The 17,752-nt window shown below is 32.0% G+C and overlaps 1 protein-coding gene across 1 annotated transcript; it reads right to left on the bottom strand.

Moving 5' to 3' along the window:
* Positions 1 to 690: 690 nt before the first annotated feature.
* LOC128043088 (uncharacterized) lies at positions 691 to 1,544 on the bottom strand. The gene is made up of 2 exons (XM_052634947.1): positions 1,526 to 1,544; positions 691 to 1,422 (listed from the first exon to the last, which is right to left on the bottom strand). Exon 2 carries the CDS (start codon positions 1,165 to 1,167, stop codon positions 691 to 693), a length of 477 nt encoding a protein of 158 aa, XP_052490907.1. The 5' UTR covers positions 1,168 to 1,422; positions 1,526 to 1,544.
* Positions 1,545 to 17,752: the final 16,208 nt, after the last annotated feature.

Raw genomic sequence — 17,752 nt, 5'->3', positions numbered from 1 at the left:
GTTAGGGTTGGGGTTTTAATTAAATTAGGTTAGCTTAGGGATTTCAATTAAGTTAGGTTAGGGTTTTAATTAAATTAAGTTAGGTTAGGGTTTTTAATTAAATTAGGTTAGGGTTTTTAATTAAATTAGGTTAGGGTTAGGGTTTTTAATTAAATTAAGTTAGATTAGGGTTTTTAATTAAATTAAGTTAGGTTAGGGTTTTTAATTAAATTAAGTTAAGTTAGGGTTTTTAATTAAATTAAGTTAGGTTATGGTTTTTAATTAAATTAGGTTAGGGTTAGGGTTTTTAATCAAATAATGTCAAAATAACTCGGAAAAATTTCTATGTGTATTACATCGTCATAAACTTATATTTCATTACATCAAAGGATGATTTTTAATACGGTAATCAATGTCTATGACCGGGGGATTCGGTTCCACATGGCGGCCGTCGATGGTTACGCGCTGGATTCCTCCTTCCTCTAGCTTCCGGCGGCGGTTGTTCTTCCTCGGGTGGTGATTGTTGTTCTTCCGGTTCGGCATCTGCTTGTCGGACTTGGGACGATGATCCACCTTCAAAGAATAGTGTATGTGGAGGTGTTTGCATCATGAACGGTGACGGAGTTTGAAAGCCATGCGTTGCTGGCGATTGGTAAAAATGAGAGCTCCCCGACGGCCCCCCTTGGGACCCTCCTGCTACCGATGGCCTACTTATCGGTGGTCCGCTTCGGCATTACAGAAATGGAGCTGATCCGGCATTTGGCTCCAACCTGCCATAGGATTCAGAAAAGGATACATGTACGGGTTAGGGTACATATAAGGGCTAGGAAACATACCTGGCATCATAGGGAAAGGTGAATGCGTGGGTATCATCTGTTGAATTGCTGCGTCAGGTGACTGCGTCGGTGCTCTCATTGGGGACGGTGATTGCATGGCCGCTGATGATGAACCGGGTGAATGTCTGGGCCTCGTTGGGGGGCTGGCCTCGTGGTCTTGTCCCATTGGATTTAGAGGCCCGCGCCTTTCCCTTCCGACACGTAATTGCCGCTGCCTCTCCTCCGGCGTAAGTAAATACGGCTTCCCATTGGCCCTAAACCATGGCATGTATTCTGGAACGCACGCTAACTCGGGAACGATGATTGGTTCCCGAGTAGGTAGATATTCATTACGATTTTCCCACATTTCCATGTACACTGACCAGTATCTAGGCCAATCCGTACCTAACAACCGAAGGTCGATTTTGTGGTGCTCGTCAAACTCCTCAGGGTCCGCAGGGATCGGTTGTCTACATCCAAACTGTCGTAGGACTCTGTCTGTCTGGTGGGGCTCCACGGTTGCATAGTTGATCAACACCACTTTCACGTGCCAAGCGTTCGGATTTTGTAAAAACTCTTCCGGGATTACTGCCCGGACTGCCGGATCCTCGTATGGTGTCCATTGAAACTACATGAACATGATAGAAATATTACATATATACATAATACTAAATACTAAATATCAATCTACTAGCGAATGGATGGAAATATCTATTTGCAATAATACTTACTTCTGCTTCCGACCGTTGCTCCAATATAAGCTGTATATCTTCAAGTTCAGTCGGTAATCCACGATAACTTCCCGGATGGTTCCACCTAATTAAATAAATTTTTAGTATACTTTTATTCTTACAAAATCTACATAACAATTTCAAAATGTAATATAAAATTTACCTCGTTACGAGTGGGAATGTATATGGGTGGTTCACTCGAGGACGTAGAAATGGAAAGCGAAACCGTGCCCATGATTGCAGTAGTGACAGGCAACCTCCGATTTTTGCTCTCCTCGGTTTGGTCGCCCCGCACATCTCCCGATATAATGTTGCCAAGACGGCAGACCCCCAACTAAATTCACCGGCTGCTCTAAAATCAATGAGTTTTAGCAGCCACCTTAGATGTACACGGCTCCGTGACGTGTCGGCCATGAGATAGCCTCCAATTATTTGAAGAATGTATGCTCGAGCATATCGGATTCTTTCAATTTCGGTTGAATTTTGATTCGAGGCCGGGAAGGTGGCACGTAATCACCCATCTCCACCTTACCTCCATTCATTTTATCCTAACGGCGCCCACAAGCTCGTAGCACACCGCCTCCCAATTACTAGATTGGGCGGATCGATCCTTGGTGCCCGCCCACCAAGCAATCCCAAATGCAGATGGACATCTTCTAGAGTGATAGTGCACTCTCCACATGGAAGATGAAATGTGTGCGTCTCGGTCTCCACCTCTCGATCAACGCACTGATCAGTTTGGCTCCAACTTGCATCCCCGGCCTACCATCGCCACGTGCCAAAATCCCGCTTCCCGCAAGTAGTTCTCTACTAACGGTGATGGAGGAGCATGCATATTCGAATATTGCATGTCAATACCGATCTTCACCTTTTATAACAAAAATAAATTAATAAATATCTAAAATACATAAATAAAATATCTTAAATAAAATTTAAAATTTAAATTTAATACTTACCATGTTCATTTGCTCCATCGATATGTGATTCCTATCAAGACGAATCAATGATCCACCATTGTTGAAAATATTAAAATTTTAAAATTATTTTTAAAAAATAAAAAATTTAAAATTTTCTTAAAAAATGAAATTTAATGGGAAAAATTTAATATGGATTTGGAGATTTTTGAAGGAAATTGAGAGGATTTTGGAAGGAATTTGAGAGTTTGAGAGAATTTTGGAAGAAAATTGAGAGAATTTTGAAGGAATTGAGAGAATTTTGAAGGAAATTGATATTGAATTTGTTTGTGAAAATAAAAGGGAGGGTGGGGGTTTATATAGTAAAAAAATTTTACCGTTAGGGGGCAACGGTCAATTTTTTGACCGTTGAGCATCTTGTTCACGCGCGCGACCACATCAGCGTCACGTCGGTAGCGACTGCCGACGGCGTGAGGGAAATCGCGTCCTTGAGGAAGCGATTTCCTCCACGCCGGCAGTCGCTACCGACGACGGACGTAATGTCCTGTCACGTACCCTGACATCGCGCTGACGTGGACGCGATTTCGGAGAAAATGGCCCATTCCGGTAAATAATTAAAAAACTGGCCCATTTCGGTAATTTTTTAAAAAAAGTAGTTTTTTTTGGTAAATTAGCCGAGGTTTGTTTCCAAGATTTACTGTGAAGTTCTTTTTGTGCCTGAGTCATTTCAAATATGCTTTATTTTGAATTCACATTTATTGCATTGCTGGGTAGAATTTAATTTAATTTTAGAAGTAAAAAATAAAAAATCAAATCAAGACTATTAAGAATATCAATAACAAGATTCTAGAAAAAATTAGGAACAAGGGTAATAAATAAAGCAAACCGATACCAACCAAATGAGTACTTGAGGAAATTCAGATTTATATATATATATATATATAGCAGTGAAAAAAGGAAAACAAAGTTTTTTAGAAGAAAAACAGAGTTTAAAAAAATAAAGAAATAAAAAATTAATTTAAATTTCTTTTTATTTTTGAAATAAAAACTTTAACAAAAGGTGACACATATCACCATTTTAGTGGCTTATATGTGGTCAGAAATTAACATTGTTAGTACTTATCCCTCATGTCACGTTAGCACTTAGCCCTCATGTGTTTTATATTAATATTAATATAATTATTTTAACTAATATAAATATAAAATCTAAAAAATAATATATGAGTGCTGATGTGACACAATATAATTGGTCAATAATTTTTTAATAGTGTTAAGATTTAAGGAGATTTAAATAACGGTGAAATAGTTTAAATACCGCTTCAAATAAAAAGAAAGTATAGGCGTCAAGTTCAGAAAAGTGATATAGTTTAGATTGCAATTTTGCAATTGATCCATTATTTTATTATATATGGAGCGTAAAAAGTGTAATGTAGCCTAAAATATTCAAGTAAGAGAATATATTCACACTTTTTAATAAAAAATACTTCACATGTGTGACTAATAAAATTAAAATTTATTTTTATTTTTATTTTATTTTTATTTTATATTGCCTAAAAGGTACCTATGAAATTAAAATATTGACACAAATATCATATTTTCAAAGAAAATTGATTTTTAGACTATATAATTTAGAAAATCATCCTAAATGAATCTGGACAATTGTATGTCTAGATTTATTTTGGACTTAACTTTAAGTGGTTTTATTAAATTTTAATTTTTAAAATTTTGAAAATTATTTAATATTTTATAAATTTTTATAATTTTATAAATATATAAAAAACTTTTAAAAGAACTTTTTAATTCTTTTAATTTTAAAAATTTTAAGTTTTGAATTAAATAAACCTGGACAACCATTTGTCCAGTTACTTCAATAAAAAAACATTTCTTTTAAGTTTTTTTTTTAAAAATTAAAATTTTTATCTTGCTAATGTGATGTGGCACTATTATGTCAGCAACGGTCATTAACATGGAACGCCATGTCAAAGTTGTAATAGTAAAAAATAAAAAATATTGATTAAAAAATTTAATTGATATAATTTAAGAGTTAAAGAGCTTAATTAAATGTATTTTTCGCGAATAAACTTAATTGAATGAATTGAGACATATGAAAGGAAAAGTTCCAAATTGTTGTAGTAGATAATGAGGGACATGATAATGATCGGATAGAAGAAAATCATCAAAACCTGTTGTTTAAACCATTTTTTGTAAAAAGGTTCGACTTTTATTTTGAAAATAAAAACGAAAAAAAGGGAGTCGTCACCGATATTTTTTTTGAGGTGTGATCGAATCACCTTACAATTCAATTGTTTTAATAAAACGTTACAATTCAATTGTTTTAATAAAACGTTTCGATTTTACTAAAATAATGATTTTGGTCTACGAAATTCGAGAAAAAGGGATTCGGGAGTCGGTTACGTGCGAGGAAGGGTTAGCACCCTCGTCACGCCCAAAATTGGTACCTAATTGATTAATTAATGTCTTAATGTCAAAAGTTGAAAATTTTGATGAGATTTAAAACACGATCCTTTAGTTAAAATTATCTAAAAGAATTTAAAATGAGCGTATTTCACATCAATCGAGAGAAAGAATTATACACCGTGAGTTAGGATATAATCTTAAATCCTTAAACGAGAATAAACACCAAAAATTTTATTTATTTTAGAAATTTTTATTATCTCGGTTTTAGAAAAGAAATCATATTCCGTAAGTTGGAAAACGATCTTTTTAATTCTCGAGATAATTTTGAAAATGTGTTATTGAAAAATAGTTCATATATTTGGATTTATCGAAAAAATCGAAACCCTTAAGTTAGGGAACAACTTTTAAATTCCAAAATAAGAAATAATGCTTATTTTCTAATTTTATATTTTATCCAAATTTGGATAAAAATGTGTAATATTTCAAATAATACATGAATGAAATGTTGCATTAATAAATAACAATAATGAAAATAATAAAGACAATTTACGAGAATCATATAATATACTACTTTAACATTAATAAGAATAATCAAAAGATAAATAAAATAAATAATAACAATGGTAATAATGCCAAGGTATGCACATAAAAGGACAACACCAACTTAAAAATAAATAAACAAATAAATACATAAATAATGTAAGGAAAATTAGTTTCTAAAAATATTGAAAGTAAAGAACCAATTAAAACATAAACGAAATTTAAAGACACAATTTGGAATAAAATATGTAAATAAATGAAATAATAAAAACCAAAAAATAACAGTAATAACAATAATAATAATAACAATGAAAGTCAAGAATAAAATAAATAAAATAAAATAAAAACATCATTAAATACGAAAAAAAAGAAATGGCAAGCAAATAAATAAAATAAATAAAACACAACAAAAAAAAGAAAATAAACCTAGACAGAGATAGATGGGGATTAAATTGACATTGAAATAAAATTAAGAGCCTAAATCCTAATAAAATAAGTTTATGAATATAAGAGGGGCTAAAATTATAATAAAATAAGCGCAAAAGGACTAAATTGAAGTTTAATCGGCAATCTGGGTAAAAATCAAGAATGAAAATAAGGTAGAGGACCCATTTGAAAGGCGTGAATAACTCAGAGGACCAACTGGGGAAATATCCCCGCCCTCTGAAACGCGCCGTTTTGCTAGGACTAAATCGAAAATGAAATAAAATTTGAAGTACAAATTAGAAAATAAAAAAATAAAAAAGGATTGGATTAAAACAATTAAAAAATGCGGAAGGGTCTAACGCGCAAATAGGCCCTTCCACAAAAACACGTGGATCCTCCTGCGGGTGGGGTCAATGCGCGGGTTAAAGGGGTGAAACGACGTCGTTTTGGCCACTAGGGTTAAGGCCCAAAACGGCGTCGTTTCGATCCTCTATAAAAACCAATTTTTTTTTTAATTTTCATTTCTCCCCTTTCTCTAAAAAAAGTTAGAAAACACTCTCCCCCTCTCTCTCAACTCCCCTCTCCGGCCATGGCTCCAGCCATCGGACCACCGTGGAGGCGATCGGCGCCGCCGTCCACGGTGGCTGAAAAGTCAGAAAAGACCATTTTTTGGCTTTTCGACTCCCTGAACCCAAAAAAGGCGTCGTTTTTCATCGAAAACGACGCACCTCGGCCTCCCACGACAGTGCAAAATGTGGCAAAATGGTAAGTTTTCAATCCCTTTTTTATTTTCTATGTCTCTTCCTAAAAAATGAAAACGAAGAAAAGAAAAGAAAAGAATAATAACAAAGAAATACACTACCCTCGAAGTCTCTTTTTTGCGTTTGAATTTTTTGATTTTTGTATTGAATCTCTCTGTAAAAATTACAACTTGTTTGCGGTGGCTTTTTATAGCAAAAAATACAATATTTTGCTACTATTTCTTTTTTCCTCTATGTCTGTCCTTCTTTTTTGTCTTACTCATAGGTACGGAAGTCGACGTGGCAGTGGTGGCACTAGGTGCGGCAGCAGCAAGCTAGGGTTTCATTTTTGTTTCCTGAGAACATTGTGGGCTAGGGTTAGGATTTAGGCTATTGGGTTTAGTAATTTGGGCCTATTGGGTTTGTTGTAAATGGACTTTTATTCTTTTTTTTTTGTTTTATTTTTTGTATGGTCTTGGGCCCGGGCGAAATTGGCTTATTACACCTGTCAGTCTTTATGTTTAGGTTTATTAAAGATTTCTTTTTGGAGGTTTTTGTAACACTAAAACAAGATAAAGACATGTGTGAGTTAAATAATAGGAACTAGTATATAACACAAAATTAAAGATAGGGTTGAATCCAAATGGAGACTTAAGTTTTAGGATTTTAATTTTGATTTGGACTTGGACTTTGGTTATTAGGAATTGGGTTTTGGTTAGATAAATTATACATATAGAAATGGATCGGGCTGAAGAAAAATTCACCCAAAGTCCAGCCCAAATTATAATTTGACTGAATTGTTGTGCAAGCCTATTATCATTTTTCCAAGTCGGATGAAGTTTCTTATAATTATAAATGGACTAACTTCATATAATACCTTGAAGTTTATCAAATTCATCAATATGGTTTTTGCACATTAATTTTTTAAAAAATTAAAAACAACTATAAGAATTTAAAAATTTTATTGAAATAAAATTATTTTTAAATTATGAAAAGTTCAATTTACTTGTTAAAAAATATATATCATTTTCAAAAATGAAACTTATAAATCGCTTGTAACCTCCCCAACTCAACCTAAACTTTGGACTCGAATTCGGGAGATTACATCGGCCACAGAGTTGACATAGTACGATTGAAGTTTATAAAACAATCAATTTAAAAAATATATTTATTTTAGAAGAAAATTTAGTCCATTTTCAAGAAAACTCACGAGTTATAAAAAAACGTTTTAGTTTAACTTTCCTAAGTGACGGTGACTTCTTTAAGAAAACTTAGTTAATTTTTCATACATTTATTACTCAAAATTTTTAATTACAATCTAGCGGAGGAAAAGTAATTTTTAACTTAGTTTTAATAAAATCTATATTTCATGCTTAATCAATTAAAAACCATATTTTAAATTAAGTTAAATGTCATGCATGCTAAATAAAACCGAAACCTACGTTTCATGCCACAATTCAAAAATAAATCCATACAATCTCTGAATAATAGATAATCAAATAATAAATCTAAAATATTATATAGAAAAATAAATCCAAGTCGAGCCCCACCAAATGCCATGTCCACATCCTAACCTGGTGGGTTATCTGAAAACATGAAAATTAAAAAAGGAGTGAGCTATGAAGCTCAATGTGCGTTCAATCACAAGAAAATCAATGTGGAACAGTAAACATAACATATAAGATATCAATTCTTTAGAATAAACACATTCGTATAACAATTCACAATTCACAATAGCGGTTTATCAAAATAACACATCACTATAACATTTTAGAACTCAAAGTTTTATATGCATATGAATGGCAATACAATTCTTGTTTATCAGAAAAAGTCCTACTCCACCGCTACACACCACACTATGAGTTCCTCAGAACTCATCTAGCCTTGTAACTCCGATTTGTGAATAAACCATTGCTGATTTGCAGTTATTGCCACTTGTTGTGGGTGCACAACATATTTGTAAATTAAATGAACTGCCACTTGGTTTGTGATCGAACTGCATCTTTGCAGTTAGTGCCACTTGTTGTGGGTGCATAACAAATTTGTAGATTAAACGAACTGTTACTTGGTTCATGATCGAACCGCATATTTTTTGTTACTATCACTTGTTATGGGTGCACAACATATTTGAAGATTAAATGAACTGTCACTTGGTTCGTGATTGAACCACACTGTTTGCAGATTATTAAACTAGCACTCTTCCTTCGTACATATCATCGCACCCCATGCAATGCAGTATGACACGTTTTGTAATAGAATAAATCAATGCTAGCAATAATCATCCTTAAATTGTATTCGATTTATCACTAGCAATTAACATGCTTAACATGTATTCAATTTAATACAAGCAGTAAACATGCTTTAAAAGGTATTCAATAGGGTGGTGACAATATTAGCACTAACAGTTTATCTGTTTCACGATGACAGTAGCATGTAATGTACACTTCATATGCGTTATAGCCATAACACTTCAATAAATCACAAATTCCAGAATTGCACAATATCAGGGACTTAATTGAGCAAATAAAAACTCTAAAAATAATTCAGGGTATATACAGGGGCTAAACTGAACATATCATAAATTTTTGAGCAAAATTGTAAAACAGGGGGAACACCGCCGTGTGGGAGGCCGTGTGGTCCACACGCCCGTATAGCCCTAATCTTACACATGATCACCACCGATTCGCTTGAGAAAAAATACACACCTTTCATCGCGATTCGGTTGATGTTCCTCACGATCAATTTTGATCCGGTTCACCTCAATCAAATCTTTATACAGCAAATATACTCAATTAACAAATTGATATTAAGATTTAGAAAGATCCGAAGAAATTGATTAATTGGCTCAAAATATTAACATGAGATAATGATATTACGAAAGTTTGAGATCTAATCATTAAGATGAATGCACTTACCGATTTTTTGGAAGCTATTTGACGACAATCTAAGTACCGGTAGAAATCAATGAACAGGGGAACAATTTGATTTGGGAGAGCAAAGTAATTATAAAAAATTAGGATGAAAATATAGTGTAAAGAAAATGAATAATAAAAAGTGAATAAATAGAAAGATGGAAAGCAGGATTTGAAAAGGGACAATATGAAAATCCAATTTGGAAAATGAGAGAAAAAGATGATGGAATTCTAATTCTGTTGAGATTTTGAGGAAGGGGAAGATATAAATTCTAGTTAGGAAAGAATTTGGTGAATTAAACCCTAGCACATGCAAATTTCTCCAATTAGGAGCAAGGGGCGACAATTTGCAAACCGAATTTAAAAGTAACTAGAAGAGAGATACGTGGCTCAAACTCGGGTCTAGAGAGGTAATAACACCTACCTTAACCATTGGGATACTACCCATTTCTTGTTGAATTTCTACTCCAAATAATATTTATTTTAGTATATTTTTATCCTAGGTTATTGAAAATTAAAGTTAAAAGGAAACTTTTAAAAAGAAATGAGATGAGTAAGGTTTAAACCTAGGCTATCTAGAAAGAAAAGCTAATACTTAACCATTAGGCCTAAGCCTATTTCTTGCTTATTTCAGTCACTTAATTGTATGTATTTATTTTGGGCTCAACTTACATATTATTTATTAGCTTACACATTTACTTAATTTTTTTAACTTATTTAACTTTATAGTTTTTAACACATCCCTATTTTAGTTTATATACAATAAGTAATACTCATAGTCAAGTCTCATTACTAATAGTTTAATTCATTTTACCCTTTTCCAATTAGGTCATAACTCGATTAAAACAAACTATTTTCAAATTAAACCTTGTAATCAAGTTTCGTTTTAGATTAATTCATATAATAATACCTGATTATATTATTTTAATATTTTAATTATTTATTTATGACCCTAAATTCGGTATCCATTTCAAACCCTCGATTTATAAACGCTCAAAAATAACCTTATAACTCGGGGTGTGACTACTTTCGATTTTTACAAACTCGATTTCTTCTACCCCAATTTTTGGAGTGTGACATCACTTGTGAACTTTCAAATTAATTTTGAAATTGATATTTTTCAATAATACAAAAAATTATTGACTATACAACTAATACAACTCCTAAATTTTTTAAAATATTATAAATTAAATTAAAATTAATTTTTCATGTGTACATTTGAATAATAATCAAAATCACATGTGTAATTACACAATTGATCAAATTAAAGATTATGTGTAGCATTAAAGAATTGATCAAAGTTGATATGTAATTTTATATTTATTGTTATTTTAAAAGATAATATACTATTTTCTAGACTTTTAAAGAAAACTAAAATAATTTAATTTAATTTAATAATTCAAACAACCTGGTTTTTATTTTTATTTTTTCAAATAATATTCTGTATTAGAAATTATTTTAAAGTGCAAGTACCATATTCCTAGATTTGGTAAATTTTAAAAGCCATTATGATATTATCCCAATTTTGGAATGCTTAAAAGTTAAAACATATATCTCATAAGGCGTCTGTTACCTTTAGCCCAAATAATATCATGATGGGGCTTAAAACTTTTCAAATCTACGAATATAATCCTGGCACTTTAACATAACACTTAAAACCAATATATTATGTAAAAATAAAAAAAATAGATTCTTTAAAATATTAAATTAAATTATTTCATTAGTTCTTTAAATTTTCAAAAGGAGATTATTTAATATTTTCTTAAAAAATAGTACACACTTGAAATTGTCTCAATTTGCCTTTGTTACAATTAAATGTTACGTTTGTTGTTATAACAAGGAATACAACAAAGTAGTACTGTGAGAAAGAAGATCAACACAACTAGTTTACTAAAATTGTTTGGAGTAAAAAATCCTACATAGAATTATTGTACTTAACAATTAACCTGATACAATAATTGCAGCCTCAAAATTATCTCAAAATTGCTATAATCAATCTTTCAAAACCTCACCTTACAATTAAAATCTCTATCCAAAGAATACATAAGAAAATAGTATTATAATATTGAGTAGCAAGATAGTGAAATACTCAAATAACAAACATTCTAGAAGAGCAAATAAGCTTCAAATAATTTTATCCCGTAAATATATGCCAACCTTCAATTTTAAATATTTCCAATAATATTATCTATTTCAATATTTGAATATAAACTTGATTAGCTTCAATTTAAACTAACAAGAAACATTTTGAATTCTCCTCTTCCCTTTAAAAATGCCACCACATGAATAAGAGTTTAAACTCTTTTATATTTAGTTCCATTGTAAATAAAAAGTACATCTTGCATTTGATGCCTAATTAAAATCTTAATTATCAATATTAATCTTATAAAAGTTAAAATGTAATAGCCCATTTTCAAGTGGTACCCAAAATGGTGGTTTTAGAATCCCATTTTTCGATGATCGAGTCAGTAAATATTAATTATTAATATTTATTGGTTTATTATGGTTTTATATTAAATCTTGGCCCGATAATTTTGGTTATTGAACGATTAATTAGAGTACAAGGACTAAATCGTAAAACTTAATAGCTATTGATTTTATTAGTTAAAAGGCTTAAATAGTTAATGTACAAGGGTTTAAGTAGTAATTAGACCATAATTTAATGGCATGGACTGTTAGTGCTTAGATTTTTAATTAAGTAAATGTTAAAATTAAGTTAAAAGTAAAGTTAAAATATAATAAAACATAAACAAATCTGTCATCTCTTTCATTTAGTCATCTTCACCATTGGGAATACGAAAAAGAAAAGGAGGAAGCCATTTTTTAATGCTACTTTCGGCCTTTCATGTAAACTAATTCTAAACCCGTTTTTCATAAATTTTATGTTTTTGAGATCGTTGTAGCTTAATTTAGCTAACCAGGGTACTAAATTGTAAAAATGTTTAAGATTTCAAAAGTTATCATTGCTTTTTTTAAAGCTTTTTGGATGTTAACTGGTAGAGTTTGAAGCTTTGTTATGGAATATGACTGTTTTGTAAATTAGTTTTTGTTAGTTTTAAGTTTAGGGACTAAAATGTAATAATGTCAAATTTAACATAGAAATTCTGTAATATTTTATTCTTAAGATTTATTGAAGGATGAAATTGAAAATGGAATAAAAACAAAGCTCAAATGTAAAAGATATGCTAGTTTCGATTTTAGGGACTAAATTGAATAAAATGTAAAAGGTTAGGAAATGTTGTAAATTATTATTAAAGGGTCATATGCATATGTTTAGACATTATAAGGTATTTGAAGTTGATAATTAAATTTAAATTATTATATAGATCAACAAACGGATAAACCGGTCAATAAACGCGAAAAAAGAAAAACTACTAAATAAATCTTGGTGTCGTGTTTGTTGTTGTTTTGGTTAGGTAAGTTCGTATAATACTTATTTTGTTTAATAATTTATATTATTGTATTGTGTTTATATGTGTGTGTTATTTGTGAAAGAATTACTAAAACTAATGAATTTGGTATTGAAGGACCAATTTATAAATTGAGGTTTAATTGATAAATATAAGTGATATGTATATGCCAATTATTGTATTACATGCATATGACGATGTTAAAGGGTCGAATCTGGAATTAAGGCCTGAGTGAACTTAGTGAATGATTAGGATACAAATGACATGTCAGTAGGGTCTAAAGTATCAGGTAATATGTACTGGTGTTGGATACCTTACCGATGGTTGAGATCCAACATTTGTTACGGATTCTCCACAGCTCGTGTGAGCAGCACTGAGTAAAGGTTAATGTCTCTATTTACATATTGTGTGAGCAAAGATATTTACAGCTCGTGTGATAATCTCTAACCTGAGTATTCGAGGTTAATTTATTATAGTGTATGTATGTATGTATGTATGTATGTATGTATGTATGTATGTATGTAACACCCCTAACTCGTATTTGACACCAAAACAGGGTTACGGAGTATTACCAGACTTACAGATCAAACAATCATACATTTCATTTGCATAACACATTCATTTTAGAAACCAATAAAATTCATTTATATAGTCCTTAGTACGAGCCCTCGAGGCCCTAAATAGACATTATAATAGTTCGGGACTAAACCGGTACTCAAGGAATTTTTCAGAAAAACATGGAAAATTTTCATAGGTGTAGGGCACACACGCCCGTGTGGCCAAGCCGTGTGTCTCACACGGCCAAGAGATACGCCCGTGTCTTAGGCTGTGTGGTCATTCGAAATAGGGACACATGGCTGTGTCCCAGCCCATGTCCGTACCCGTGTAACTTATTGACTTGGGTCACACGACCAGACCACACGGCCGTGTGCCAGGCCGTGTACCCTTCAAAATGGCCTCACACGCCCGTGTGCCAGGCTGTGTGCTAGGCCATGTGAAAACTGGAGGGTATACTGACTTGTGCCACATGGCCAAGCCACACTCCCGTGTGCTAGGTCGTGTGTAGCTACTGACTTGTTTTCTATAGAATTTACAAGGGACACACTCTCTAACCGTGTAGACAAAAATAGGTCATTTTCCAAGCCATATTTCTCACCGGAATTGGCACCGACCTAAACACAATAATTTGCATATAACCATGAAAAAATAGGCATTCAAAACCAACCAATATCAAGTTTATAACATGTTATAACATCACACACAAATGATACTCATAGGCACCTCAATAGGTCATTTATAACATGCCAAAAATGTCTCCAAAATCTAACTAAATGATCAAACACATATATGTATATTTGTGCGTAATACTTAACATGTATGTCATTCATCAATCTCAACTATTTGGTACCCAAAATCCAATTCACAAACAAGGCATTCCCATGGCAACCATTACACCACATACAATTAGGCTATTTACATATTTAAGTAGCAAAAAGTATATCCACAATACAAGCCAATTCAAATAGCTAAAACATAACAAAACATATAGGCTACCATTAGTCAAAATGACCTATACATGCCATTTAATCATAGTCTAAAGTACCAAAATAGCGTTTGATGGTGTAATGAGATCTCCGACAACTTCCAATCCGAACGAGCTTTCGAAACACTATAAAACACAAAAAAAAACAGAGTAAGCAATTAAGCTTAGTAAGTTCGTATAACACCGAATTTTACCATTTAACCACAATTCAGGTAAGTAACTCAAAGCATAACACAATTCAATTTGGCCAAAGCCTAACATATGATCATTAACCAAGTTAGCCATGTATTCATATAAAAAACGAGAATCATGTATGAATTCATCAATTATTTGAATTCCATATACATGTAACATCTATACTGTGTATCCATATATCATATATAAACCATTTCCATGTAAATACCTATACTAGTTCGTATCAAACTCAAATAAATTCGTAATAAAATTGTGCCCGTTGAACCACTTAGAATATCGTTAGATACGCGGGTAGTACACACGAGATGTACTGAACTGTAATCCGTCAATTCTTGTACATCTATGCTCATACGAGCTATAAACGGTAAGCTCTTTTGAGCTGAATAATGGTAAGCTCATACGAGCTATAAACGGTAAGCTCTTTTGAGCTGAATAATGGTAAGCTCATACGAGCTGAGTATCGGTAAGCTCATAAGAGCCGGAATCGGTAACCCTAATGACATGTCATTTGTATCCTACGAATTCTTAAGGTTCAAACAGGGATCGGTATTCTTCATATGTCGTCGGTTATGCGCTCGATAATTATACATAGTAATTACACAATCCACATACATATATTTTAATTAAAGCATATAAATACACAATTTAATTACACGAACTTACCTCAAACTCGTACGGAGAAAAACGATTGTTTAGTCCATTACTTTGTCTTTTCCCCGGTTTAATTTCGTATGTTGCTTTTCTTGATCTATATAATCAAATTTAACTAATTTCAACCTCGTTATATACAATTCAATCCAAATAAATCATGTTATGGAAAAATTACTATTTTACCCCTATACTTTTGACTTTTTTATAATTTAGTCCCTAGGCTCGTAAAATGAAATTTCATGCAATTTCACCCTTAACCAAGCCTATCCGAATTTAATATATGCTCATAACAGCCCATACATTTCAAAATTTCACATATTTAACACACAATTTTCACATTTCTCAATTTAACCTCTAATTAACAATTCCATTAGAAATCACTTAACAAAAGTTGTTTAACTCCCAACAAAGATTCATTTTCTTCCATTAAACTTCACAAACAACTAGAATGCTCTCGTGGTAAAACCCTAGACTTCCAACCATTTTGCAAATTAGTCCCCTAGTTAGTTAGGTTAAGCTACAACAATCTCGAAAACATAAAAATCATTAAAAATGGGATAGGTTTTCACTTAAATGCAATGGAATAGCTTGGCCACAATTTTCTTCTTCTATAATGGTGATTTTCAGCTAGAACAAATGAAATGGAAGAAAGATGATAAATTATTTCTTTTATTAATTTAACCTTTAATTACCTAATTACCAAATTACCCTTACCGAACTTTAAAAAGTTCATATTTGTCAAGCCATGCACATCCACTAACTCATTTAATGGTCTAATTACCACATAAGGACCTCCAATTTGAATTTTTATAGTTATTTAACTCCTTTAGCTAATAGAATACAACTTTCGCACTCTACGCGATTTAGTCCTTTTCATCAAATTGAACGTGCAAAAGGTAAAATTTCTTAACAAAATTTTTATACTATAATATTATCATGCTGTAGATTATAAAATAATATTAAAATAAACTTTTTGACCTCAGATTTGTGGTCCCAAAACCACTCTTCTGATTTTACTGAAATATGTGTGTGTGTGTGTGTGTGTGTGTGTGTGTGTGTGTGGTTGTTCTTAATATGAATATATGTGTAATGTATAAAATGTTGATGATGGTTTGAGACTTTTCATTTGGTCACCATATGTCTTGAAATGTTAAAATGGTTATTTGATGCTCAAATCGTTGAATTGAATGACATTTTGGTATTTGGATTGTACGAGGTTCCTAAATGCATGTTTGATATGCTATAGATATAGAATGAGGTTAAGTATTGAGTGTGAATTTGCTACTAAACTTATGTATGATTAGTTTTGGTAACATGGTTATTCATAGGTGGCCTAACTTAGTGTTTTGATTGCTTATAGCGAACCTATATGGTCATGGTTTAAATTTGGCATGAAATGGGATTAATGATTTGATTTGAATATTGTTGTGAAATGGTGCCATTGAAGAATACTGGTTTGTTGCTTAAGGAAATGGTTTAGGTGTGTTTTGGCATGTTTTGAATAGGTGAATATTAGACATTACCATTGATATAGGTTTTGGCATGGTTGAGATGGTTACTTGCTTAAAAAGATGCATTTTTGCTACACATGGTCTGACACATGACTGTGTGTCTCCACACGGGTTGGTGACATGGCTGCGTGATCACTGAGGTAAGTTATCATGTAGTCATGGTTCCCGAATGTTACAAGGGCTAGCCACACGCCCGTGTAAGCATTGTTGTACTAGACATCAAATTTTCATATGTATAAAGTAAGATACACAGTCCAGCTATACAGCTATGTAACTTTCTGGTGATTTTATGCATTTAGGTCTACCTGGCTTCAGTGAGTTACACGATCGTGTGGGACGATGGAAATGTACAAGTGTACACAATCGCAACAAGTAATAAAGTGACAAGTAAATGTCGAGTTATCGTGCCCACAGGGACTGTGTAAGAAATTATTTATGAATACAATTAAAAACACTTTGGTGAAGAAAAATATTTTGATTTTGAGGAAGTCACTAAAACTAAAATTTAACTAAGTAAAATAAATAAAATAAAAATAAAAATTCCAATGCACGATTTCAAAAGATGATTTTAATCAAGATGACATAATTGTGTTAGATTAATTACATTTCTTAACTTAAAATTACTAAACTCATGTTCATGTTGTTACGAATAAATTAACGGCAACTTGGTAATTTGCTAACTATTGCTCATATGTACCTATTAAATTAACTAATCTCTTGAACATTTTCCAATGCCAATTCAAACAATTAATCAATCTTCATAAGCACATAAAAGATTAAGTGAGGGGTAACAATGTATTCCTATCTTGAAATAGTTTAATCACAATAATCTTGCAAGTTATGCAAGGCTAATGTATCGTCTAATACTGTCGCTAATTTAACCCTCAGCTACCTTAGAAGATTAAACATGCACTGATTAAGTATTGTGTCAATTAATTACAATTTCAACACGATTAAATAATTAATT

The sequence above is a fragment of the Gossypium raimondii genome, chromosome 1, assembly GCF_025698545.1.
Source record: "Gossypium raimondii isolate GPD5lz chromosome 1, ASM2569854v1, whole genome shotgun sequence".
Classification (NCBI taxonomy): Eukaryota; Viridiplantae; Streptophyta; class Magnoliopsida; order Malvales; family Malvaceae; genus Gossypium; species Gossypium raimondii.
The sequence above is the reverse complement of the archived record's forward strand: the minus strand, read 5'-3'. Positions and strand labels throughout refer to the sequence as shown.